Source organism: Xiphias gladius, chromosome 14 (assembly GCF_016859285.1).
Source record: "Xiphias gladius isolate SHS-SW01 ecotype Sanya breed wild chromosome 14, ASM1685928v1, whole genome shotgun sequence".
NCBI lineage: Eukaryota > Metazoa > Chordata > Actinopteri > Istiophoriformes > Xiphiidae > Xiphias > Xiphias gladius.
In genome coordinates this window covers 18,845,550-18,873,095 of record NC_053413.1, presented here as the reverse complement: position 1 = coordinate 18,873,095, position 27,546 = coordinate 18,845,550, and the positions used below count along the sequence as shown (strand labels likewise).

The following is a 27,546-nucleotide window of genomic DNA, read 5'->3' as shown; positions in this document are numbered from 1 at the left end:
GCACATCGTGGAGCCTCTTGGACGCAAGCGCTTCACAGGAGACAATGAGAGGCTACCTGCTGACTGCAATCTTTCTGCTGCCCTTGGTGAGTAGTTTGTGTGCATGCATCTGTGTGCTACGCACATGTGGGGATGTGAGTGTGGGGGGGTATTTATGAGCATACAGGAATGTATGTATCCATATATAAGGCTGCGAGTGCGCTCACGTGTGTTCTCCATCATCAGCCTCCTCTTTCTCAGCCCTAGCCTTGGTTTATTTTCAGACGTACACTCTTGCGGGTGTGTTTGTGACAGGCACTGGAAGGATGGAGATCACCATCTGCCGCATCAGCACATCAGCATACGTTACAGGTCCTGGATCAGCTCTGTGTTAAGGCGGCTGGCCGCCTGGTAAAACAATAACAGATGGCCTGGCTGACCAGAGAGCTGCCTATCCATCTGCTCTGACTCACTTTTATTCGCGGTCTCATTGAAATAAAAAGCAGAATGGGAGAGTTGTGCAAGACGCGTGGGAGAAATTATATTCCACGGAGCAATGCAGCACGGCAGTAGTTTCCTTGGTGAAGATAGATAGATGATTTCTTTAAGCTTTTATAATGGTCAGTAAAAACAGTAATAGTACCAGTTATTAATTGTTACTTGAGAGACTGAAATTAATTCACAATGCGGCTTTGCAGTCACAAATATCTTTTCTAACCTTTAATTTAACAATGCCCCCTACCTCATTTGAAGTGTTCCTCCAGCTGACATCTTTGTACGATGCAGTCTCCAGCTGACCTTCGGCAGCTGATGTGGCAGATATGTCTGCTGTGATGTATTTATTGTGTGTCAAATGGGTCTGTACGGAGGGCCAGTGGTCTGCAACGTCAAATGGGAGTTTTATTATCTGTGCTGCGCAGTGCTGTGGGAGCTACTGAGTTATCTGGCCCTTGAAAATAGCCTTGGGGAGGGAACCGGGATTCTGTGGCTTCAAAATGGACAGCTTATCTGGACAGACATCTGTTTCAGAGGAGAGGAGAGGAGAGGAAAGGAAGTACACTTAAAAAAAAAATGCATTGATCTGTCCTCCGGCACATGTAATGTTGTCATGGCGCCATTTCTAGGTGAGAGCTCTTTAAACCCTCAGCTATCCTGAGTTAAGTGTGAGTTATGTGTGTGTGTATGTATATATGTATATATATATATATATATATATATATATATATATATATGTAGTATCTTTTTTTGAAAATGCTGATATGTAATCCCAACCCTTGGACCAATATGCTGGACCCCACAAGTTTAAAAGGCTGTTTGAGGGTTAAGACTTGGTTTTAGGGTTCAGGTTACAATAAGGGTTAGGTTAGGGTTAGGGTTAGGTTTAGGTTTGAGGTTAGGCATTTATTTGTGATGGTTAAGGTTAGAGTAAGGCGCTAGGGAATGCCTTATGTCAATGGCAGGGATGTGTGTGTGTGTGTGGTAGATAGAGGTTTAAATACCGGCATGAGAGCATGTGTCTGTGCCATTGGATGAGTCCTCTAACCTGAACCACCATATAGGTTGGTTGTCCCTACCTTCAGATACGACCCATAGGAGGCGCAGCAGGCGCACTGGACCTTCATTGTCACCGTAACAATGATCAAAGTGGTTAGGGTTGTCTAACAGTCATGGTTTGGTTAGGTTTAGGCACCAAAAAGACATGAAAAGATTTAGGAAAAGATCGTGGTTTGGGGTAAAATAAGTACTTCCTTAAGATTAGAGGACCTTCATCATCATAGTTACAATAATAAAAGCCATAAAGATTGTGGAACCGTCATGGATAAAAAAGACAACAGTGATTATCTGTTTCAACACTGATTATCTGAGAGTCCTGTGTTTGGTCCCATCATAATTACTTCGGCCACTAGAGGTTGCCTAACAGTAACGCGTATGGTAATAGTAAATACTGATTGCAATCTTAGTAAAATAAAAATACTCCTCTAGCTCAATAAAATGCATAGGATTCTATGCAATACTTACATAAGTAAATTAATGAATAACACATTTCATACTTTCATCTTATAGGCGTTACTGTGCTTATACCAAACAGATATTAGTCATCTGCACCCCATTATTTGTCATTTCTGGAAAGCCTCGCCTACAATATGCATTGGCTCTTAGCTGGTAACCTGCTGCTTAGCAACATGGATGCTCACTAAGGCTACAAAGAGATCTTTCTCTCTAGCAATGCCAGTGTACGTTTCATTAAATAATATCAAACATTATCCACAACGTGAAAAAGAAAGAGGTCTTTAATATCTTTTTTTTGTTTTGTTTTTGTTTAGCCGTGACGGTGAGGCACAAAGTTTGCGTGTTGTCCGGATATGGAATCACGGCAGATAATAGCAAGAGAGCTCTAATGATGCTTCACATAATTCATGCAGTATTTTAAAATTCTCTCCGTGTGCAGCGCGATAGAGAAAGGAAGTGAATCTTAGGACATTTTCACAGTCGGTTGATGTCCTATCTTATCCAGGCAGCAAGGCCTGAGGTGAGTTCACACTGGGGGGTTGAAAGATGGAGTGATGAGTCAGCCATAGCTCAGAAGGCTGGGACATATTACACCTATCATTTCACAGTGAGAGCGAAGTAGGAGGGTTCATAAAGCAAGGGGTGCAAAACAGAGATTGGCCTTAAGAGAACAAGAAGGAGTGTTATAGTGAAGTTGACAGATATACAGTAACTCTACTACCTCTGGGTAAATAGTTTCCCTGACTGCACTGCAGAAGCAGACAACATCAGTTACTTCAAAGGGTTTTCTTTCTTGGCTGGTTATAGTGACAGTGAAAAGGCACTCAGAGTATCTTCAGCTTTCTCTACTTGATAAATCCCCAACTGATGCAGAATTTGATGTGGGTTGCAAATTTTAGAGGGATTTGATAAAATTGCTCAGGGATTTGATTTGATTGCTCAAAAGCAGATGTGAGTTTGCAAATCTCTGAAGAACCACAATTTGTAAACAAACTCCCTAGTCCACCACCTTGTTAAATCAGTAGGCAGAGAACAAGAAACTAATTAAATGTTGTCATTTTTTTTTAAAAGTGTGTTGCCAAATAAATGACTGGAGAAACACCGTCAACCCATGGTATCACTCAGCTAGCTTCCACAACTCATGAGCAAACTAACTAATGATAGGAGAGGTTAGATAGTCTCCCCAAATCTTGTTTGATTCGATACATTTTAAGTATGCCCCTCAGGGTGCAGGTTGAGTAATCAAAAATATTTTAACATTTTACAGAAATAGAGGAAAGAGGGATTATGGTATTAAAATAACTTCTTATAAATACTTTTACAAATATTTGGCATATACCAAAAGAAAGTAAATGACATTTTGTCCACTTGGGGGCAGTGCATTGACTTATTATGGTCTCATAAAGTTGTTGAAAATGTAGGCGAAGACTTGTCTCTTTAAACATGTTTCTGTCGTGTGGAGTCCTGTTTCTGGGCATCAAGTGAATGTGGCAGTGGAAAATTTACTGTTGTTTTGTGCTGGGCAAGTAGTGTGATGCTGCACCTGTAAGTTATGCTGATGAGAGCGGCAGTGAACCAATAGTCTAAATGCAGGCTTTAAAACCAGAGCAATGAGATGAAAGATGTTAAAACGCTCTATACAACTTTTAACAACATTACACATAGGCAATTAATCCATTGCTAATATAAAATATTTATATAATATATAAATATTGGTTAGTGCAGCCTTAAAGCACCTCAGAACTTCCAAATCTTAAAGCAGCTACAATCAATATAAAATCAATTCACAATTTGACAATGGGAAGGGGTCGCTTTATAGTGAGTTTCAGCTCACTGTTTAGCTGCCCAGCCCACAACTTAACTGCTCTAGTTCACTCTCGCCGCTGTCATAGTGCCGTTTTTGGTCGCAGCAGGCAGCTGTTTTCAAGAAAACAAAAGCTCTCCAAACCCACTGTACACAACCAGCTCATCACCAAACAGCAGACAGACAGAGTTAGCAACTAGCTGCTGAACATAGTGGAGCATTTAGCAGCTAAAGAGCCAGATATTTCCTTCAGGAGTTGGTAGAGACCAAAAACAGAGCTAAAACAAAGTAAATATTGGACTTACATTCACCACGTGGACAAAACACAACTCCAAATGAATTATAATGTTGCTGGGTGTGTAAATAAGCAACTGTTAGCTTACCAGTTTTCCATAAGCATGTGTTCACAACAAACACAGAAACCTCTCATCAAATAACCAATATCATCTTAACTTTGGTTGACATTATTGTGTTTAAGTTGTACCCCTTGGCAAGAAGCTTACTAAGGCCTTGAAGACCATTCTCAATGATGCAGCATCCAGTACAGTTAGTATGTAGTGTGACATAGTCTCTGTGTGTGCGTATTTTCTCCAGGTGGCCTCAGAGTCCGAGCACTGTATAATAAAGCGTGAACATGAGAAATGCACGGAGAGGATCGCGCTGCACAAACCCAGCGATGACCTTGAGTTAGGTAAGTGAGGATTTATGTGTCTGATCTCACATCCTTCTGTTTGCATAATTTGGCATGAAGCCACCAGTTTTCATGGCTCTGCTGCTGTGATTAAATTGTTTACTTCTTGGGTCACTCAGACCTGCCGATGAAAGTCATGCAACATTCTGGGAATTAATTAAAAATAGGCTTTTTTTTTAAACTCAACAATCTGGCATTTTTCAGTATCTCCAGTCAGAAAGATGATTTGTAGCTTTATATCGTGTTCATATTACCAATACATCACCTTGCAAGGCCGCTATGCAGCACAGACAAACATCCAGTGATATGCGATTCACAAACCAAATGTCTGCTTGTAACGTGGTGCTGAGCTGCTCTCACATTTTTCCGACCTGTCCCTTTTTCCGAAAACACAGGAAACTTGCTATGTGATTCCTGGAAGTAATTATTTTCTTGGCTATGGATTGTGGGTTTCATTAGCAACTGCTGCAGGCTTCCTCCTGCTCAAAAGTTGCACAGCAGACTGCATCTCCCAGACTGCACTGTGACTCACGGCTTCGCTGACAGCCACAAGCTCTTTGAAAAAAACAGGAAACATAAAAAATTCAGAGTGTAAGATAACAAGTTTAAAGAGGAGAGCAGCTGTAAGTTCAGCTCATTTTTCATCTGTAGATCTTCAAGATTGGCTCTGCAGTCTTCCTTCAAACTGCATGTTATCTTTTCATGTATTTTCATCTAGGTTTTTTTGTATTTTAACAAAGTCACTCTGAGGTCAGTTAGTGTAAAGGTATTATTTATAAAGAACTCATGTGCATAATTTGTTTTCAGTTGAATCTTGCATTTATAGTTAAAAGCAGGCATTCTGTTATCATTTTATTTCCTTATTCCTCTGTAACATGGGAAGTTTGTCTATTTTAGTATTGAGCTATCAGACCGTATAGTATATCACACGTATTTGCCTGCCGCAACCCTATAACTGACCCCCTCCCCTCATATCTTTAAACGGAGCCACCCAGTGTATCTGCTGACAGCAAATCGTTGATTAGGAGATAAAAATCCCCGGTCTACAGAAGTACAACTTGGAGCTCGAGAAAAAGCAAAGAAAGAGGAAAATGGGAAAATGTTTCCTTTTTCTGATTTATCAAGGTCCATTTCCAAAAGCATTTCATGATTTATTTGTTATTATATTTTTAATTGAGGTACTCTGGCCTCAGATTAGTCTGCAGGCTGTGTGAAATTGCTCCATAATGATTTGCTGTCTTGTGCTGTAATCACCACCCAGCTGAATTTAGAAACTGCAAAATGAATTGTTGTTATAAAATGACCTGCACAGTGTTTATTATTTCAGAACTAAGCCGTCTTCATCTGACAATTTGTCCATTGATAAATGAGAATGAATTGATAAAATTTGATATAAATTGGTGGTTGGATTTTGGCAACCAATCACGACTGTAACCTAACAGAAAAGGACACTAAATTCTCCTTTGTGTTTTCAATTTACAGCTGAAACAACTATTCAGTTAATCAACTACATGATCAACAGAAAAAGAACTGGCAACTAATTATTCAGGCAAAAAACATAAAACTCTGATTTCCCTTTTCCAATGTGATGATTTGCTGAATTTATCAGTTTTTTATTATTGTGAATTGAACATCTTTCATCTTTCTCTTCCCTTAAAAATCTTATCTGTTTTGGACTGTTGGTTGGAACAATTTGATGATATCACTTTGGCTATTGGGAAGTCGTTGTTATGGACATTTTTTGCTTTTTTCTAACATGTTATAAACCAAACGATCGATAAATTAAAAAAGAAAATAATAGACACATTAGTTAGTGATTAAAAATCATCATTAACTGTTTAGTAGGATTCTCAAATAAGAAATGGATTACATCCAGTTGCAGATCTTTTGAGGAGCCTCTTGACATGTTTTTCCCGTCAAACCATTGTTTAAAAATAATGAATGAATTCTCTTTTGGCATGTGGTTATATGTGAGAAATTAGCTCTGAATTTCTGTTCAGTATTCTGCTACAGTTGCACGCCGTGACTCAGATTACAAAAACCAAATCTCATTCAGTCCTCCGATCAGATCAGCTTTATTAAGAATGTAAGTCCATCTCATTAATCCAATCCATCTGTCTGCGTTTGTGTGCATGTACTCTACACCATGCATGTGCAGTGCGCGTGTAGATATTATTCTGTGTTTTTGCAGCCCAGTGAAGATTCAGTATACTGTGGGATCCTATGTGAGATAGCCAGTGATGCAGACAGAGTGCTTTATTAAGCCGGTTACCTCTGGAGCTCAGTGCGGCTCATTTGGCTCCGATTTGCCCTTTAAAAGGTAATTGGCTTCGTGTCCGGCTCACCAGACAGAACCAAAACAGATTAGAGAGCCAAGCAGAATAGAGAAAATGTCTGCAAACACAAACACACACATGCATGTCCAGGAACACATGCACAGACGCATATACACAGATGCACACACACTCAAAAACACTGCATGCAAAATGCATGCGAGTGAACACACACACACACATACAATAAGACTCGTACGTGCCTCTGTAGCGCTTTAAAACCATCCAGGCGTAAACAACGTGGTAAACCTAGAGAGATGGTGAAAGAAAGAGGGGAGGGACGGGGCAGTGCTGAAGATAAATGACATGGCAGCAGAAAGGGAGAGAGACAAAAGTAATCAAAGCTGTGAAGCAGCACTAAAAATAAAGGATAAATAAAATATTTACATTGAAAACGAGCCAGGTAATGTTGGAGGCAGATGAATAGGACATCAAAACAAAATTAAAAAAACAAAATTTTGAACTGGGTTAAGTAACATTTGGTTTCAGCCTGTTTGGGATACCAGGTTGGTGGATCATATCCGATTCAACTGACAAAAAATAAAAAACAGAATGAATCAAATGTCAGATGCAATACAGTCATTTGCTAAACAATGAAGTACTTTCAAACCTCTACCTTTACTTGCCAGTTTTTTGGGTAAACCTAAAACTAATGCACTGATACTACAACTCTGCAACAAATCCTCCCTTCGTGGGGGTTATCATGTTCAGTTTTAAAAAAAAACTGTTTTGGAGAGGTGTTGAGCCAACTTCACAATAATTTTGGAGGCTGGAGTTCCTTGTGCTTCTGATTTCTATTTAGTTGTACTGGGAGACGTTTTCTAATACATTGTCCAACCCATTTTTATCAGTAAACTATCATACAGTTGAATCATCTATTCGAATCCCCAATTCTAATTGAAACGCCTCTTTTTAAAACAGGTTTTTTGTTTTTTGTTTTTTTTAAGGGGGGGATTTATTGCAGTTAGTGCCAGTTAGTTGAGTTAAACTAAACCAAAATCTTCACAAATGCTACACTATTTAACCATTAGAGCTAATTCACTTTGATACCTTGTTCCGTATGACAGGTTAAACATGAAAAAAAAAAAAAAACACTTACCACTCTAGATCACATCTCTTTTATTGCTCTGTGATAACCTTACCATAATTATCAACATCATTTACTAATTGTTCACAGGTAAAATCATCTATGGAAGCTGGAGGTGAGCTGAGAACAGTGTTATTCTGTTCTGTTAGTGGTGAAATGTAATCAGTAACAAGGAGGTTAAGCAGTGCTAAAAAACAGACATTATGCTCAGTGTGCTCAGTCAGACTTATTTAGAGGAAAGATAAGGAACTGATCATTGTTTCCATTGTGTGTGTGTGTGTGTGTGTGTGTGTGTGTGTGTGTGTGTGTGTGTGTGTGTGTGTGTGTGTGTGTGTGTGTGTGTGTGTGTGTGTCTGATATGATTCATTAGTCCGGTGCTTCAATTAATGTGTTGATTTATCAGCCAGGTAATGGAACAGAAGCTTGGTTGATGCGTAGTTTTATTTTTGTTCCACAGGGATATCTTGTGTTAAAAGGGGTCAGCCCTACTGTGTGTGCAGTACGGTTTTCCTGTTTTGTTTTGTTTTTTGTTTTTTTTCTGCCTGTGATGTTGGAGTAGATCAGCTGCTAAATCAAAGATGGTGACAACAGGTTTGCATCAATAGGTCCTTTTGGCAGTGAGGGACTGGGCACTGTTGAGATGTGGGAGGATGAGTAAAACAGCTCTGCAATAAATGACATTTTGACAAAGTTGGTGGACTCATGGGCGTACGTATATGTGCCCATAGATGTCCACAGTAATGAGTAGTAGTGCAATGAAAGCTTTTTTTTTAGTGTTTAACATTGTTTAGTTCCTTATATCTGTCTTATATCTGAGCAGGTGGTAGGTTCAGGTTAGGTGAGGCTGAGAAGGTAAAATAACATTGCCTGGTCAGTGGTGGGGGAGAGCTGTGAGGCTGCAGGTTTTCTCCTTTTTTCTTCAATTTCAAGTTTTTTATTGTTGCATTTGACAGGGTTCATTTTTCCCCGAATCATTCATATTTTTTTACACCTTTAAATGCACCTTTTCTTACATTCAACCTGCTTCTCCAGCATCCTCTTTAAAGTTTTCCCTTTATATGCTGTGGCGGCACTACGCGGTGCACAGAGGTTAAAGCCTCCTTAACCGCCTTTTTTAAATTAACAATGCATCAAAGGACAATGTGAACACCGTGACAATGTGGGGGGTCACCCATTACCTTTTGATGACCTGAACCTGCAGCTCCCCCTCAGGCTTACAGAGCTTTATAGCGAGTTTCAGTGCATCCACCTGCGACTTTACTGTTCCGGTTCACTCTCACTGCTCTCATTGTGATGTTTTCAGCCGCAGCAGGCGGCTGTTTTCGGTCACAAAGCTCTAAAAAGCCACGGTACACCACCTGCTCAGCACCAAACAGCACACAGACGCAGTTAGTGACTAGCCGGTGAACAACGTGGAGCATTAAGCAGCTAAAGAGCCAGCTATTTCCCTCAGGGGCTGGTAGAGAACAAAAAAGCGCTAAGAGAGGACAGAAACTCTCCACCAGGTGGACAGAAACATGACTCCGAATGAATCATAATTTTGCCGTGTGACTGCTGGATTTATAAATAAGCAACTGTTTCCTAACAAGTTTGCCTTAAACACTTGGTGCCTTTGTCAATATTGTCTTCACAACTTGTTTCTCTTGCCCCAAAGTGGCCCAAAAAATCCAGTTTAAAATGTTAGGAAGAAAGAACTCTTCACTCTAAAAAAAATACCCTGCACTTTTTGTCTGCCTATCTAAAATAAACTGTTGATCTGCTCTGACTGAGAAAGGTCAAGAAAGGTAATTCAATTTGAAAGGCGTTCCAATGTTAGCAATAGTTTTGTCAATGTGGGTGTCATGAAAATGTTAGATATCTTTGGAAATGAAACACTATTATCTCCAATTCAATTACCGCACATTCAATTTATTTCAGTTCAGTTCAGTTTAATTAGTGTCAGTGTCGTTTCCTCAGCGTTGCACCAGCAGAAATGCTGTGTAAGAGCTTCACACCAACCTCGTGTGCGTCTGTTGCTCTTATCTTGTGCCCCGCAGTGTGCCCATGGATGTGGGACAACCTGACCTGCTGGCAGGCGGCCAGTGTTGGTGAAGTCGTGGTGGTCAACTGTCCAGAGCTCCTCCATGACTACGTGGGTCCCGAGGATGGTGAGTGGACCCAGAAGGTTGCCTGTGTCTCTCGTTCGAGTTCCAAAATCCTTCAGTGTAGTTCGATTCAGCTCAGAGATATCTTCTGCTTTCAGAAATTGGAAAAGTCAGTCGTAACTGTACCGAGGACGGCTGGTCAGAACCTTTCCCTCACTACGTGGACATCTGCTTCTTCTATGACAACACCACCAAGCCTGTGCGTCCTCTTCTACCTCATCAGAATTTCCTATCACATCCATCACAGACATGCACACTAACCCTCTTTCTGCAACCCTAGGACATGTACTACGCGTCGGTCAAGGCCCTGTACACAGTTGGCTACAGCACATCGCTGGTGTCTCTGACTACAGCCATGGTTATCCTCTGCAGATTCAGGTGAGCGTCACAATGTGTCTGGAAAAAAACGTTTCATTTAAGCATGATTATAACATTTTTCAACCGTTTGAATATTCAAACTCAAATTATTGTCAGTCCAAATGGAAATAAGTAGGAGTGACAAGATCCACGACAAACGAAGGATTTTGTTTGTTTGCTTACGCCGTCAGTATATTTTTGCACAGCATCAAAAGTTGTGCCAAAATGGTTTCTACATCCTTATTAGTCAATCAATAGAAGTTGAATCAGAAACTTTTTTCAATAATCACTTGATTGTCAGTTTTGAAGTAAAAATGCCAGATATTCCCTTGTTCCAGATTCCAGCCAGTTGTGAGGATTTACTGCAATTATTAATCTTATGTGATAGTAAACTACAGATTTTTTTTGGTTCTGGACTGTTTTTTGGACCAGATAAGTAATTTGAAAATGTCATTTTAGGCTCAGGGATATTTTGATGGACATTATTAGTTTTTTTTCTCACATTTCCTCGACCAAACAATTAAGAGATTAATCAAAAAAGTAAATTGGCAGACATGACACATAATGGGAAAATCAGCAAGTTAGTTGCAGCCCTCCTGGCATTGTACTCTATCCATATACAGTGGCGTGAAAAAGTATGAGCACCCCTGGTCAAAATTTCAGTTCAACTCCTACTCATTTAACTATTCACAGTAACAGAAACTTTGACCCGGGGGCCCAAACATTTTCCACTGTACATAGAGAGGTTTGTTTTGTATACATGTTTACTGTCTGGTGAAAACCTTTGGATGTAAAGGCACAAAAACCAAACTATTTGAAATTGCCTAAAGCTATTTTTAAATTAAAACTTTCCTGTAACATGTAAATACGTTACTGACAAGCTTAACTATAGCATTTCTGAGTGGCCTACCTTAATCCGAAAATAAAAATATAAATGGCATGCGGAGCTAAAGCATACAGTTCAGTGACTATGCCACAAGCCAGTAAGAAAGGAAATGAAAAATCAAGTAAAAACAGCCAAAGGTTTAAAAGGTTAAAACATAGTAAAAATCTGGTAAAATGATCAGTCCCAGCTGCGTGTTTAAACAATAATCTGATGAACTTCTGAGTGTGAAACCAAGATAAGATTGGATATATGTTCTTTCTCTTCTCTACAGGAAGCTCCACTGCACCAGAAACTTCATTCACATGAATCTGTTTGTGTCCTTCATCCTGAGAGCCATCTCCGTCTTCATCAAGGATGGTGTGCTGTACGCTCAGGAAGACAGCGACCACTGCTTCGTACACACAGTCAGTAACGACTAATCCTCCACCATCCGTGGTTGGTGGTTTTCATGTGCAGTAAAGAAAACAACCACGACTGCTATTAATGAGAGAATGAAGATTGTTCCTTGATTCACAAGGCTAATTGTTTCATTAATTTAAATTTGTAGCGGATAATTGCAAAATGAGGCCTTTATTATTCTAAACGATCCTTACTCGGACAAAATAATTGCTGGCAGGTTTGGAGTCAGTGTGTAAGACGTTTGCAGAGCAAAATGTTGTCAGGATTAATTAATCGGTTCCAGAGAGCATTATTAAGGGTTTCGTTCAAGTGCATCCACTCATTTTAGAGAGGAAAACATACGATCAGGCCTGTTCTGTTTGAGATATAAATCGGGGTACATAAACAGACTTGCTTGAAACACTTCTTCCCCAGTCTTTCCCACTTGATCTGCACCTTTGAAGGAACTTCTATGGCATGCAAATTTCACCAAAAGTAAACACGCAATTAGATAACTAATATTCCCTGATTACGAATGCAGAACAAGCTCTTAGCCTCTGTCTGGTAACAACACATTGCTCACTGTTGTTAAGCAGGCATGATAAATAAACCTAATTAGGTTTGCTAATGGCTTCAGCAAGGCCAGTGGAAATCTTCTACTAGAGGCCCATTAACATATCAATGGTTACTTTGCCCTTATTTATTTATTTATTTTTTTAACCCTCTGCTCTAACGCTGTCGCCATGGCGATCACAGGTCGCCATCATGACATGGCGGTACCGGGAATCGGATCAGCGCTGTAATTGGTTGACCCCGCTCAGAATATGGACTCTGTTCATGAACACAAACTCATCAGATCACAGTCCACCCGACACGATGGCGGGTCGTCCCGGCTGTGAAACTTTAGAGACACACTTTGAATATTCATTCATCATCTCACGCAAAATGCATTTAGTGTAGTGCACTGTGTTGTAGCCCTGTCACCCCTGTGACAACAATCTCTGTTTACACTTCGATTTACTGGAATAAGGACATTTGTCACTCTGACATTTATCGTCTTGAGCTTTCAAAGTAAAGACTGACCATTAAACGTGGATTTTACATTTTGAAGCTGCAACAAACTGCTTACACATGCTGCTGTGGGTGCACAAAAGAAGACTTATTCCCCACCTCCATAACATGTTTTTTTATCATCTAATTCCCATAAAGTAATTCAAAATGAAAAGTTGCAGCTTTATAGGGGATTATATGCCAGACTGTTTCTTGGCCAGGGGTAGTGACATGCCATTTTGACACTTTTGGATTTTCCAGGGAATTGAACAAATGCGAAATAGTGTGTTAATTAGAGGTCTCTAGAGATGCCGGTGAGAAGATTTTGTTACCTTTGGACAGAACCGGGCTAGCTGTCTTCATGTTTCCTGTCATTATGCTAAACTAAGGTGACTGTCTCCTGGCTCCAGCTTCATATTTAATGGGAAGACATGAGAGCGATATCCGTCTTCATTTCCAAATCTCGACAAGAAAGCAGATATTTCCCAAAATGTCCAACTGTTTCTGCTGATGAACATATTTAATTATTCTCATCTTTTAAAGATCCAATAAATAGCTGACGGTACCTTAAATATATTCTATACCTGTTTATGATATTGTTGCGGAATTGACACAAGCGTCTGTCACTCTTCCAATCCAATCCAATAAACGGATTGCCTAACATGAGAAAACACGTCCCTCTACCATTGCCTGCACTGATGCATCTCGCCCTGTGTTTCACCTCGCAGGTGGCGTGTAAAGCAGTGATGGTTTTCTTCCATTACTGTGTCATGTCCAACTATTTCTGGCTGTTCATTGAAGGTCTGTATCTCTTCACTCTGCTGGTGGAGACTTTCTTTCCTGAGAGACGATACTTCTACTGGTACACCATAGTAGGATGGGGTGAGTGTCCATTTCTGACGGATGGTGGAAAGTAGAAAACTTCTATTTCTCTGACCTTTTATTTTTTCACCTTCAAAATTCAGTTTTCTTCTTCCCGTCTTTGAGTAAATTTGATTTTTAAGCTTGACTTTCAGATATATATAGTTAGAGCGCAATGGGATATATTTCAGTATCTTGAATATATCAGATATTCTCAACAGTATGTGTTTTTTAATATGAGATAAAAACAAATAATGCCCTATTGTGGAAGTCCTGGAGATCTTGTTAAAATAATTTTGTTTGAGTCTATTTATTTGCCAAGGCTTCGAGATGTCAATCAAAATTTCCAATAAATGTTTTTAAATACCTTTGTAAAATACAGTCGAAGTAGAAATATCATCTTAAGACAAACATTTTCGTATTCTTCCTCTGCTGATTATGATTACGGCCTGTCGTAGTTTTCTTTTATCTGATCTTTCTATAGATGAAAACAGTATAAACAGGGTTAAAACAAAAAAACCAACAACATATGAATCTGTTATTTTGGTTAGATGTTGGCATTTCTAAAAGGATGACTTGACTAATGAGAAGTATGACGAACACACTGTGTTTTTTATCACTGTTATTGCAGGAACTCCCACCATTTGTGTGACTGTCTGGGCCGTTCTGAGGCTCCATTTTCATGACACTGGGTATGTCCCAACTCTTCTTCCCTACTTCAGATTTCAGTGGTGAAAAATAACTAAGTACTTTTCCTCAAGTACTGTACCTGAGTACAATTTTTTTCAGTACTTGTACTTTACTTGAGTATTTCCATTTTTCCACCACATTTTTTTGATAATTTCTTAGTAACTAGTTACTTTTCAGACTCTGAGTAACTATACAAAATATAATCGACAAATAAATTTGGACGTATTATTTTAGGTTAAGACTTTATTGATCCCCAAGGTAAAATTGACAAGCAACACACCAGTATTTAATGTTAGTGCCATTTTTACCATCTGCAACAAGTGATGCTGCATAATAAATACTCGTAAGTTGCATGTGATGGAATGTAACTAAGTACATTTCTTTCTACTTTTTAGCAAGATTTTTTGCATAGAAAACATATGATAAGCTTGTAAATGATTATGTTTTCTCATAAATTAAACTACCTATCAGTCTATACAAGTAGAGCTGAAATGATTAGTAGATTAACAGAAAACTAATTGTCAACTACTTTGATAAGTTATTTTTCATGAAAAAATACCACATATTTCATGGTTCCAGCTTCGCAAATGTGAGGATTTGCTTCTTTTCCTTTTAAATATTTTAACAATTTTGATTTAATTTTAATACATTTTGAGGTTTGGACTGCTGGTGGACAAAACAAGCAGTGTGTAGTTGTGATAATGCATTTCTCACTAGTTTCAGAATTTTTGCAAACCAATCCATCAATCAATTAATTGAGACAATAATCAGGAGATTAATCCATAATGAAAACAGTCATTACTTGCAGTCTCGTATAAAATAGTAAATAAAAATAGCTCCATCTCAACCAGCTACAGCAGTAAAATGCTACTTACATGTTAATGCATGAGCAATAATAATATGATACTCAACAGAGGCCATTGTTCTGCACTGGGTACTTTACTTTCACTTCTTCCGCCAATGTCAGATTTACCTTCAGGAAAGGAAGACATGCATACTGACTCTTCGCCACTTTCATATTCACACACTTTTGAACGTTGAGATGCCGATAATCTTGTGTCAAGATAATTTCTCACACATGTAGATACTTTTCATCTTGGAAAATACACAATTTTGGATGAAGAGGAGATGCGCAGTTGCAAGAATTTAGGGGAGCGCATGACACCCATAAGGGAAATAACTCCCTTCGTTGTTGACATCACGGATCATTTCATTTATGCTGACAATGTTTTTAAAATCAAATTTTTAAAATCTGATCATGTGTTGCATGGGATCAACCCAGTGAGCCGCCCTGCAGATTCATTTAACCAGCCTGTGTTGATTTCCCTACATAATACATAATTTAATAAGTGTAAGAAAACAAACAATATCTACAGAAGTATTAGACTGATTTTTTTATAAATAGATTTAATCAAATCTTCTTATCCTCAATTGTAAAGCTTGCTTCCATTTTAAATCCTCCACCTCCCTCTGACCCTTCCCTCCCTTCCTCTGCAAACGTACTGTATTGTGCCATGTATTACCAAGTGAAGCAAGGCATGCGGAATGATTGTTGATAGGCACTGTGCTCCTCTCCCTCCTCCAGATGCTGGGATACTAATGAGAACACTGCCCTCTGGTGGGTGATAAAAGGACCAGTTGTGGCCTCTATAATGGTATGGCTGATGCTGATCTGTTTATTCAGCTTATCTCGTGTGTTCATTTTCGACCACGCTCAGCTTTTGCTTGCCCCACTCGACTTTAATTTATGACAGATTTACTGCGTTCCGTGTTTTTTCCTCAGATCAATTTTGTCCTCTTCATTGGAATTATTATTATCCTGGTCCAGAAGCTGCAGTCCCCTGATATCGGAGGGAATGAATCAAGCATTTACCTGTAAGTTACGATAATCAGATTCACTAACACAAGTGGTGTCTTGTATGTGACAAAACTGTGTGTGTGTGTGTGTGTGTGTGTGTGTGTGTGTGTGTGTGTGTGTGTGTGTGTGTGTGTGTGTGTGTGTGTGTGTGTGTGACTATCTTACTTAAAGGGATGTTTATCATAGAAGTCAGTTAATGACCATGGTTTTGATATTTCTAGTAAACTGTGCACATAAACAACCTTTAAAGAAATTTTATTCACCTTTGCTTAAAGGATAAGTCTGGCAATATTCTATATTTTTCTTACTGTCAACAAATCCCATGAGAAGACCAAAACCACCAATAAATTAATTTCACTAACAAGTATCTCCCATGTATCTAAAGCCTCATATGGTTTATTCCTCTCTACCATAGAGCTCCTTTGTCATCCACATGTTATACACACATCAATGAGCCACACTGTTGCACTGGCTGACATTTTCATTCATTTTAATAAACACGAGCACTGTAGTTTATTCTAAGTCGGTTCCACAAACCCCGTCCTGCTGCTGTAAATACTCACTCGAGCACCAAATGTGTATTTAACCCCCTCCACACACACACACACACACACACAGTAGGAACAAACAGGTTTTGGGCTGTCTTGAGAGACAATAAGTTGACAATAAAAAGAAAACAATAAACACCAGCCTTTCTCCTTTAGTGCGACACCGGATGACACTCTGGTCAATTTTTGGCCATTTGCATTAGTGGGCATTGTCCCTTTAAATACACTAACACTTAAAAAAAAACAGACGAGCCATTTTCAGACGGGAGCCATGCACTAATAAATGGATTGAAGAGAACCCGTAACTGTATAATTTCCAAATTTTTATCATTAAATCCCTGATAAGTCCTCCTAGACACTTTTGAGAACAGATTCATTTGTACCACTTGTTGGCAGGAAGCTTGAGCCTCATTATGGAGTTGTACTGTAGCCAGACATCACTCCTGCTCTGCTCCCCCAGGATAGTGTCTTTTGAGGCCCTGCAGATAATGTCATTCTCATCTGTTGCTTAGACCTGTACGTGCGTGACCAATTGTGAAGATGTGTGTGAGACTGTGTGTCTGTGTCCCTAAAGACATTGTCTTTGTTGTATTGTTGTGTTGTCTTTGTGCTGTGTAGCAGCTGTGCTCAGAAATGCTTCAGTGAGCCCACACAGGCTGTTCAGCATTCGTGCAGGATGTCAGAGTTATCCACCATCACGCTGTAAGTGTGTGTATGTGTGTGTGTGTTTGTGTGTGTTTGTCCTCAGCCACACATGTCTGTGTCGACCGCATGCGTGTTTGTGTGTGTTTGTTTTGCTCCAGGGGTTGTTAAATTTTTTTTAATAGTCCGGGCTCCCTAATGCCTACTCTTTCTCACACTCACACACACACACACACACACACACACACACACACACACACACACACACACACACACACACACACACACACACACACTTACACACACGTTTGTACTTGTCTCCCTGTGAGGACCCCGTGAGGACATAATGCAATCCCTCGCCCCTAACTTTAACAATCGCAGCTACATGCTGCTAACACCATCTCCTGCCCTAAACCTAAACCTAAACCTAAACCTAAACCTAAAGAGAGGCTCATCATAAGTTTGAGGGGCCCCTACAATTAGAGATAAAGTTACACATATATATTTATTTGCCTCCAGATTGTGAGACTACCCGGTCAACACATCCACCCACAGGTTTGTCACTAATCTGGAAGACACCACCATTATATAAATATCAAACAGGCAAAATTCTTCACTGATATTTACACCAAAGAGATAAATGTCGTCAGTGGATTCATTAACTGCAGCACCTCTTTGGTTGTCTGTCACCTGGAGTGCCCCTGTTGAACGTCTTTATGTTGGCAGGACGAGACCGGATAATTTAAGGGGAGAATTGCTGAGCGTACAGTAAAGACACTATAAGAGTTGATCATGAGGAATATTCCATGTGGCAGATATTAAAAACCCACACAGGGCAATGACCCTGATTCTCTCAAAGCAGTTGGCATTGAGGTCATCTCTGAGTCCATTGGAGGGGGAGGTAGACTTGAAAAAAATTACTTCAGAGCGAAATGTTTTGGATGTTAATGCTTGATTTTACTCTGACTTTCTAGGTGTAATGTGAAAGTTTTGTTTTTTGGAGATCTCCTTCATTTGGGGTGAATCTAATCATTTCCTTCTGAAATTTCTTTGGAAATTTCTCTGTACCTGTGTCTTTGTATTTGGATTTTCTTCCTTCCATCCAAACACCTGTTAAACTGACTAATCTGTTTCATGTCTTGTGCTACTTGCATCTGGGTTTGTATTTTATTTCAACACTCAGTCGGAGGCTTCCAGCCGAGACGCATTGGTGTCAGCCATGTAATATTAAAGGCTTTTTATCATTAAACCTCTGATTTTTTCCCCTCTTGTTTGCTAACCTAAACCTCATTCTAACCTAAACCTCAAAACTGAGTCGTCACTTGGTTTTAGCCCAAAATGACGACAGCCAAATTGTCCTCACCAAAACTCAAACCGGTCCTCACAAAGGTAGATGTACATGAGCAAACAAGTACACAAACACACAGCTTGAACACTGAGAAATCTGTAGGTTTTTTTAAATTTTTTATTTGGTTTGGTTCAGATTTGCTTTTCTAGTGCTCACACAGACACAGTGGCTCAAAATGTTACATCTACTTTTTGATCTAATTTTGATTTTCTCACATCTCACCGACAAAGACTTCAGAGTAAGAGTGACTGTGTTTCATTCCTTAAGGACCCCTGGGCGTCATTGGACTGCACTGTAAAAACCACTGTGTTTCACATTTGTGTCTTTCATTTTTAAGATTTCATCTGTTGCGTGTTCTTTGTGTATTTCGTCCACCTGTGTGACTACAGGGACAGATTTCACATCAACAATAATCTGTTTGGTCTGATTTCTTAATTGTAATATTGTTATTATTGTCAACAAATCCAATGAAAAGATTAAAACCAACAAAGTGTTAGTCCATCAGTCAATGCCTACTCTGTCTGTTGCACTTAGTCCTGAGCTCATTTGTTCCTACAGAAGATTTTAATCTTTAAAAACGTAAATGTATTGGTTCGGTTTAAAAATAAAGGCTCAGTGAATTTCCTGGGCACTGGTCAGAAAGGAGTAAATGGTGCATTTGTTGGGGTCCATTTTCAGCTGCAAATTAATTCACATTTGGGGCTCTAGTGAGTATTTATGGCAGGAGGACAGTGTTTATGGGAATGACTAAAAAAATAAACTATAGTGCCCATGTTTATTATAATGAAAGAACATGTCACCCAGTGCTTTTTTTTGGCTAATTTATGTATTTTTAATAGTTATTGGACAACAGTTTAGCTCTATGGCAAAGAGGAATGAGATATATCAGGCTTTAGCTACACAGACAATACTTGTTAGAGGGATCAGTCCATTGTTGGTTTTGGGATTTTTTCATGGGACTTTTTGACAGTAAGAAAAATAAAATAAAATAAAATAAAATCTGACAGAGAATTATAATTAAGCCTGCAAATTGAACTAAATATGCAGAAGTCTTGATTTAATTTAAGAAAGTAAGATAAAAGCATTTATTTTTAAATGTGTGGTTTGAGTAAAAAGTAGAATCTCTATATGAAAGATTAGGTCGGATCAACAGGCATAAACTGTGTCATGACATTGCATCAGTGGATCTGTTCTTGCATCACGTCCAGTTGACCAGCAGCAGTAAAACGTGTTCACATTAGAATGACTTTGATTTCTGTCTCTCTCACACCTCAGTTTTATTAAACCATGTGTTGTGTGTGTGTGTGTGTGTGTGCGTGTGTGTGTGTGTGTGTGTGTGTGTGTGTGTGTGTGTGTGTGTGTGTGTGTGTGTGTGTGTGTGTGTGTGTGTGTGTGTGTGTGTGTGTGTGTGTGTGTCTGGGTGGGTACAGGCGTCTGGCGCGCTCCACCCTCTTGCTCATCCCTCTGTTTGGCATTCACTACACTGTGTTCGCCTTCTCACCTGAAGATGTTAGCAAGAGGGAGAGGCTGGTCTTTGAACTGGGACTGGGATCCTTCCAGGTACGCTCTTACAGATCCTCCAATGTCCGGTTTCAATTAAAGACAAATACCAGATGACGAATGACGGAACATAATGGGGTAATTAATCATCTGACTGTGGGCTCATAAGGAGAGGGATCTAAATAGACTTACAATGAAGGTTAAAGACAACAGTTGGCCTTTGAAGTTTTTAGGAAACTAATAAATGTGTTTAAGTAAAATATCGTGTATTGACACTTCTGCGACCACAGAAAATGATTTTGATTTTTTTTTTTTTTTTTTTTAATCTTTAGAGGAAAATAAGTAGGTGCTCCATTTTCTTTAACAGAGGATGTTTACGGTTTCCTGATGCCACATTAAAATTCCCGGGTACTGAATCTTTCCTGCTGTCAACACACAACATTTTGTATACCAGCTTTTAATAGTGATTGTTGAACATTTTAAAATTTTATCCATGTCCACAGTCAGACTCTTTTTGATTTGTCTTCGGCCTTCTCTGTTAAAAGATGCACTTATTTTTAAAGACAGGGGCATATTTCCATCTCAATCTGATTTTTTCCTCAGGGCTTTGTGGTAGCTGTCCTCTACTGTTTCCTCAATGGAGAGGTAAGCTTTTGTCCCGCTTCATAAACACGTTCACTGTGTGACATTTTCATCAACATCTTATTTTTCTCACACCGACCGATACCACAAATGCTCCTCATGCTATTTTTGATGCACAGAGCCACACTGCTGTAAGCATTAGGGTTTTTTAGGATCGACGTCTATGTTTGTAAATATGTGTACCGATTATTATCAAAGAGTTTATGTATTTGTCAACAATTATGGCTTCTCCTATAAAACAATTGTAACTGGGGTAAATGAATAATTGATAGCACACTAGGACATAGCTGTCAGCATATTTAATAATATGCCATTTAACTTCTAAACAAGTTCATTCTTTACTTTGGAAATAGCATGACAAAAAAAATTAACTTAAGGTTCACTCCTTAGAACCTCTTCCAGAGCTTTCAGTTATAGGAGTTTGCTTAGTTCTCACAGAGAGAGTAGAAAATGCATTTATAAAATAAATAAATATAATAAATGTAATTGTAGTGAGTTCATCATTAACAAATACAATAAATGCATTAAATTAATACAATATATAAAAAATAAATACTTCTTTTTTCATGTTTTACAAATCTGCTGTAGTTAACGACATAAATAAAACATAAAGACTCATGTAACTACTGATTAGTATGACATTGTAATATTCCCTTTATTTACATTACACAAGTACATCTTGATTTCAAACACATTTTAAATTCCACGGCTTTAGACTCTTTAACCCTTAATATATTTACGTTTCACAAACTGAAATAACAGAAACGGCTACAACAATTAAAGTCCTTTGATTCAGCCATAACTAAGAAAAGCCACTGTTTAACATATGTGAACGACATCCCTAGTCTCATAGTACAACTCAAACCTACATTTAAAATAAATTAGTCTCTCTCTTTTTTCTTTTTTTATTTTATGCCAAATGAGTATCGGCAAACATACAACATAATGTGCAGTTACTCTGTAAAACCTCACTCACTAATGAAAAAAATGACATCTGCTCTCAAATAAATCAAAAGAAATAACAAGTCTGTTTCCCCTGAACCTTTAAAATGTTGGCCTCCTAATCAACAATGCTGAATAAAAACTTATATGTGATTGCGCCTTTGCTACATTACATTGTCGTCAGTCACTAACTGTTTATACAACAGTTACACATCCTTCACAGAACTGTTGACAAATATATTGATAAACGTTGCATATCTTACAGTGTTACCCACCCAAGTACAGTGTACTGTACCTTTTTCGTCGGAGCTGGTACAGCTTAAAGTACATTAAAAATGACCTTGTGAAGTTTCTCCCTGAAGGTGCAGTCGGAGATCAAGAGGAAATGGCGCAGCTGGACGGTGAACCGGTACTTTGCTGTGGACCTGAAGCAGCAGAGGCACCCTTCGTTGGCCAGCAGTGGAGTGAATGGTGGGACTCAGCTATCAATCCTAAGCAAGAGCAGCTCCCAGATACGCATGTCCAGCCCGCTGGCGGAGAACGCCAACCTCAGCCTCCCCACCTGAGCATGTGATTGGACGGAGTCAACTTCAAGGTGCCATTCCACTAACGTACATCCAGACCAACCAGAACAGACCAAAGTGGCCCCTCACACCTCTGATATTTTGTAGTTTGTCCTTTAGAAAATGAGGTATTTCTGAAAGCATTTAATGGAGATATGTTAGAGGTGCATAGCTGGCTTTCACACTTCAGAATTTAATTTGGTTATACAGTATAATTGTATTTATTTGACTCTTTTTAGTGCTGCAGTTGACTCTGTAGGTTGCAAACTTTTATGATTAATGATGCACTTAATATTTTTACAAACAACTCAAATTCCACTCCATCGATTAAAACGTAAGAGAAATATTAGGAATTCTGCCAATATTTTTATGTTAAATTTAGCCCCTTATATTGTTTAATTTATAAAATAATATAAAACAATGTAGAGTTTGTGCCAAAAGTAACACAACAAGTTGTAAAAAAAAAAAAAAAAAAAGATCAATAGTTAAATGTCAAATGTAGGGCTCGTACTTGGCTGTTCTTGTAAAGTAAATGTGCTTCAAAGTGCCATACAGGTTGCCTGACTGGATCTGATCTCAAAACAGTCCAAAGTTAAATATCAGCCAAACGTTCGCCTTGCTTGTACAAATGCTCATCGCTTAAATGTTTCATCTTGAATTTAAACATTTTTCTACAATCAGCCATAAGTACAGAGTATGTCAAAAGATATATATTTAAAAAAAAAAAAACAACAACAACAACTCATGGACTTGTAAATAGTTACTCTTGGTGTCTAGATCAGAATTTCTTTCTTTTGCATAAAGCAGTAATGTAATGACCTTTTCAAACAAAAGGAACTGGAGCCCAAATCTGTAGACTTCATCGCATATCCTGAAGACCAAGAAGATCCTGCCCACTCTATTCTGAACTATTTGTTTATACTAAATAATAAAACACACACACACACATACACACAAACAGTATATATAGGAACATAGTGCCAAAATGAATGTGTTTTGAAGAGCAGTGTTGCCAAACCTGAGAGTCACAAGATGAATTGCGTGAGGAAAGAAGAACATTTTTCTGCTCCATAAAATTATATATACATTTTTTTGAGGAAATGTATGTTTGCTTTGTTTCACCTCTTCAGGCCTCTAGAAATATTCAAATTAAACAAGCTGAAAAGGTGAAATCCTTCTTCGCTTGAAGTGCTCATATCTCGTGAGAAATTCCTCAATTTTGATGCGGGGGCCGTGAGTTGACTTAGTATTGTTTTTAAAGGGTCACAAACCAAAAAGGTTGCAAACCACTGCTGTAGAGGATATGACAGTGCACGAGGGAATATACATGTATTTAGAAAAAGAAAAAATACACTGAAAATCAACGCTCTGAACTGATTTATGCCCACAAACTGTGTCGCTGCAGAGGTCTTCGGCTGCACTACGGTAGTCTCCTCCAGTCGGTTTTCCCTTTCACAGACTTGTCAGACATGTTTCCTGCAGACTGTGAACATAAACAGTACATGTGCCATTCCGTGGATGCTTTTATCCCAAGCTCCTCACAGTGCCATGGGTTTATTTGTGCAGTGTTTTATTGTAGGCAGTGATAATCAAACCTTCAGCACGCTCCTAAAGATGACAGGATGCTTTGTCTTGTTCTCTTTTACTCTGTGCTTTCAACCCATCGTGCCGTACTAAATTGCTTTTCATTTTAAATTTCGACATGAACCATCTCCTACACTCATATTCCAAAGTGCCTCGTCAGTCACAAATAGCTATCACTTTTACTTAAGAGTACAATGAACAGATAAGTTGAAGTCATTTCCTGCAAAGAATGTACAGAGCGATGTGTTTTATTGTGGATGACTATGCGTAATTATACTTTTTCAGTTTGTGCAAAACAAAACATTAACAAGTAACGGCTCTACATTATTGCTGCTTTTTTTTTTTGGTTTCTTTTTTTTTTTTTTTATAGCTTTTTGGGCACAACCATAATCCATTCAAGATAACTGCGGGTCCATCTCAATTCAGCACTTGTAAAACACGTAAAACAGCTTCAAAACAGAAACAAACACGTGCTGTAACAGTCAACACAAAATGCTTTAATGTGACAGCTCTTGACAATCGCAGAGTGCCGCCCATTTCTCTCTTTTCTTGTCTTTTTGTTTGTGCGCAAGCAGGCTAACAAACAATAACTGTCCAAGGTGGGGAAATCATTTATTGAATGAAGTATGAAAAGATGTGTACAGGAGGACTCTTCCACCATATTTATTTTTTAGATTTTGTACTGTCATCTGAGTCTATTAAAAGAATGTAGTAATTTAAAAACAATGAATAGGTGATATTGTTGAACATAAAAGGATGTATATTTATTTTCCATAAACCGGTGCCATGTGAAATGGCTCAATGTACAGTATAGAGGCTTTTCTCTGTGTAATAGTTGTATGACTCTGTGTGATTTCACCGCACTGATTGATGTTGACTCTCTGGGTCAAAGTGCCATAAATGTAGTGCCATAAGCAGTGAGAGTGGAAGACGTGTGGAACAGTGTCTCATCTCTGATCTTAAAGAAAACAAAAGAAAGGAAAAAAAAAAAAAACATCCAACAGAGGTTGCTGTCCAAAGCTGTAGAGGATATGATGAGAGCTAAAAAAAACATGGATGCAACCGCTAAAAAAAAAAAAAGCGAGATAAAACACACACACACACACACGACGGAGGAGGTGCATCAGTTTAAGGCGCCCGCTCGGCTGCTTTTGGACCAAACAGTGAGTGAGTGTGAGATAAGATACTATCAGGGGAACTAGAGCCAGAAGTAGAAAAGATAGTTTTATTTAATTAAGGTTTTTTTTTTAGCAGATGGATCAACTGCGCAGATAAAACACAAAGTGCGTACGAGGGTGAAATAAAAAAAACCACTCTGCTGCTGCTTACGTGTTCTATCACCAGCCGTCACTCTGAGTCTGAACCAGCTCAGATGGAAACGACCATGTCTCGAAGCTGTTACCGTCTTTGAAAAAAAAAAAAAAGAAGAGTTGAAAACTCCCTACTTTTCCATGTCTGTGCTGTATATTTGTTTACCACAAGGTGGCAGCAAAGTGTTAGAATTTTAGTTCGATCGTTTAACCGGAGAGGGGGGAGGTTTTGACCACCGGTGACCGGCTTTCTGAGCCTTGTATTTTGACTTTTGCATGAAACAGGTGTAAGGTTGGGGCCATGAATGCACTTATATGACACAAAGTTAACACTGTTCACACTGCCTTTTTTGTGATTTTTCTCCACACGGATCAGCAAACAAGCCTACAAGTCAATATTTCCTGAATAGGGCCCAATACGCAACACTGGAGCAGTAGTGAGAGGTAGTGATTTTTGTTATAGCGCCGCCCGCCCCCCACCGTCTCATATCCCCAAATTTCCATCATGCATGTTTCTTTCAAAACACAATGTGAACTGTCTGAGTTTCAAAACACCTATTGTGGGGTGGGAGGAAATTTGAAGTATTGGCAGCACTTCTTAGCGCTACAACAAAATCAGGCAGTGTAACTTTTAGCTTCATTTTGGCTAAGGCTGGCTGCACCTCTTTTCACAAACGATTTTTCTTACAGTTGGTTTAGCATTGTGCTTTATATACAGTGGGGTCAAGAAGACCCCCACTAAAAAGCCCTTGACATATTTTCTTAAGGCAATAGTTTGACATTTTTGGATATATGCTCATTCACTTTTTTTCAGAGAGTTAGATGAGAGGATTGATACAACTCTCATGCCTGTATGCAAAATATGAAACTACTGTCAGCAGCGAGTTAGCTTAGCTTAGTGCAAAGACTGGAAACAGAGGAAACCAGCTAGCCTTTCTCTGTCCAAAGAAAAAAACCTCTAAAGCCCACTTAACTCCCCGTAAAACTGCAATGTTTCCTTTTTAAATTTCAATTTTTGTACAGATAAACAAGCAAGATATAATTTGGCAATAAACTAGTTTCTACTAGCTAGCTGTTCCCCCTCAGATAGTAGATTAAACATCTAGCTAGTAGTATATTAGCTAATAACTAGCTTAATCAGAGTTTCTACTGAGTCATTGAGTTACATTTAAGAATTTTAGAGACATCTCTAATACAACATTAAATTTGATGCTTGTTTCACGGTAATACTGGTCAAAGTATGAAAAATATCTTAACTGTTTTTCATTCAAATTTTTCATACTTTTCATGAACTAGTAAGTACTTCTACTTACCAAGTGCATGAATTTATTGATATTTCTATCACATTTTTGTCAGCACATCCCAGCTTTACATAACAATAATTCCAAACAATATAATTAATTAAAAATTAAACACAGCGTATTCCTTGATAAGCAGCAGAAAATGGATGGATAAAATGGATTTATCAATTAAAAAAAAAAAAAGTGTATCTAAACTCCACATTTGAGTTTTACACAAGGTCAGTTTTTGCTCAAATCCCATACAAAAACAGTTTGTATGGGTAACATTACTTACTTATCAGTTAAGTAATGTTACTGCCAATCACAGGCTACAAAAATATTTAAGACCTTTGTAAATGAACTTAAGATCTATTAAGCCCATCTAAGGCCCTATATGAGGAAACTGAAACCAGTGCTTTTTTAGCCTTTAGAAGACCTGCAAAAAACCCCGTTAATACTAGCTAGCCGTTCCTCCCTTGCAAGTAAATAAAACAGCTAGCTACTAGATATTAGCTAAAAATTGTTTCCCCCCTTGTCCATTCTTTGTCTGTTTTTCTTCGCATCTAAATCTCAGGAAAAAAAAAAGCGAATGAGCATGTTTCCCAAACTGTTGGACTTTTGTTTTAACTGTAACTATTCTCTGTGGGTTATATCTCTGTGTTTAGATGCCTTTTTCTTTGGCAGTTGTGCCCGCTGAGCCAATTTTATCAAGTGTTAAGTGTGTGTTCAAGTTGTTTTGATTGCCAAATGAATTTTTGAGTGTACCGTTGTTGCTCAGCTGCTCTTAAATGTTGCCTGCTATGAATTTGCCATGGTGTACAAATGATGTCTTTTCTGGATCATATATACAGTGCACTGTATACTTGTTTTTTTTTCGCACACAGGTGGACCTCTAGAGGAAGATCTGCTATGTTTGTGACCGTGTTTTTGTACATTAATGTTCATGTACAAGTTTTGAGAGCGTGTGTGTGTCTGAGTATGTTTGAAGGTTGGAGAGATTGTATTCTCTACGCATGTGTATGTAATGACAAGCATTCATGAGGATATAAGTAACTTAAA

At 38.6% G+C, this 27,546-nt stretch overlaps 1 protein-coding gene across 1 annotated transcript; it reads left to right on the top strand.

The window, feature by feature from the left end:
- Positions 1–27,546, top strand: LOC120798848 (pituitary adenylate cyclase-activating polypeptide type I receptor-like). Its single transcript, XM_040143591.1, has 15 exons — positions 1–86; positions 4,388–4,484; positions 9,941–10,051; positions 10,147–10,247; positions 10,329–10,426; positions 11,563–11,695; positions 13,448–13,601; positions 14,212–14,272; positions 15,856–15,925; positions 16,054–16,145; positions 17,295–17,378; positions 20,097–20,226; positions 20,770–20,811; positions 22,113–22,345; positions 27,372–27,546. The coding sequence occupies exons 1-14, from the start codon at positions 45–47 to the stop codon at positions 22,314–22,316; spliced, it is 1,419 nt and encodes a 472-aa protein (XP_039999525.1). The 5' UTR covers positions 1–44; the 3' UTR covers positions 22,317–22,345; positions 27,372–27,546.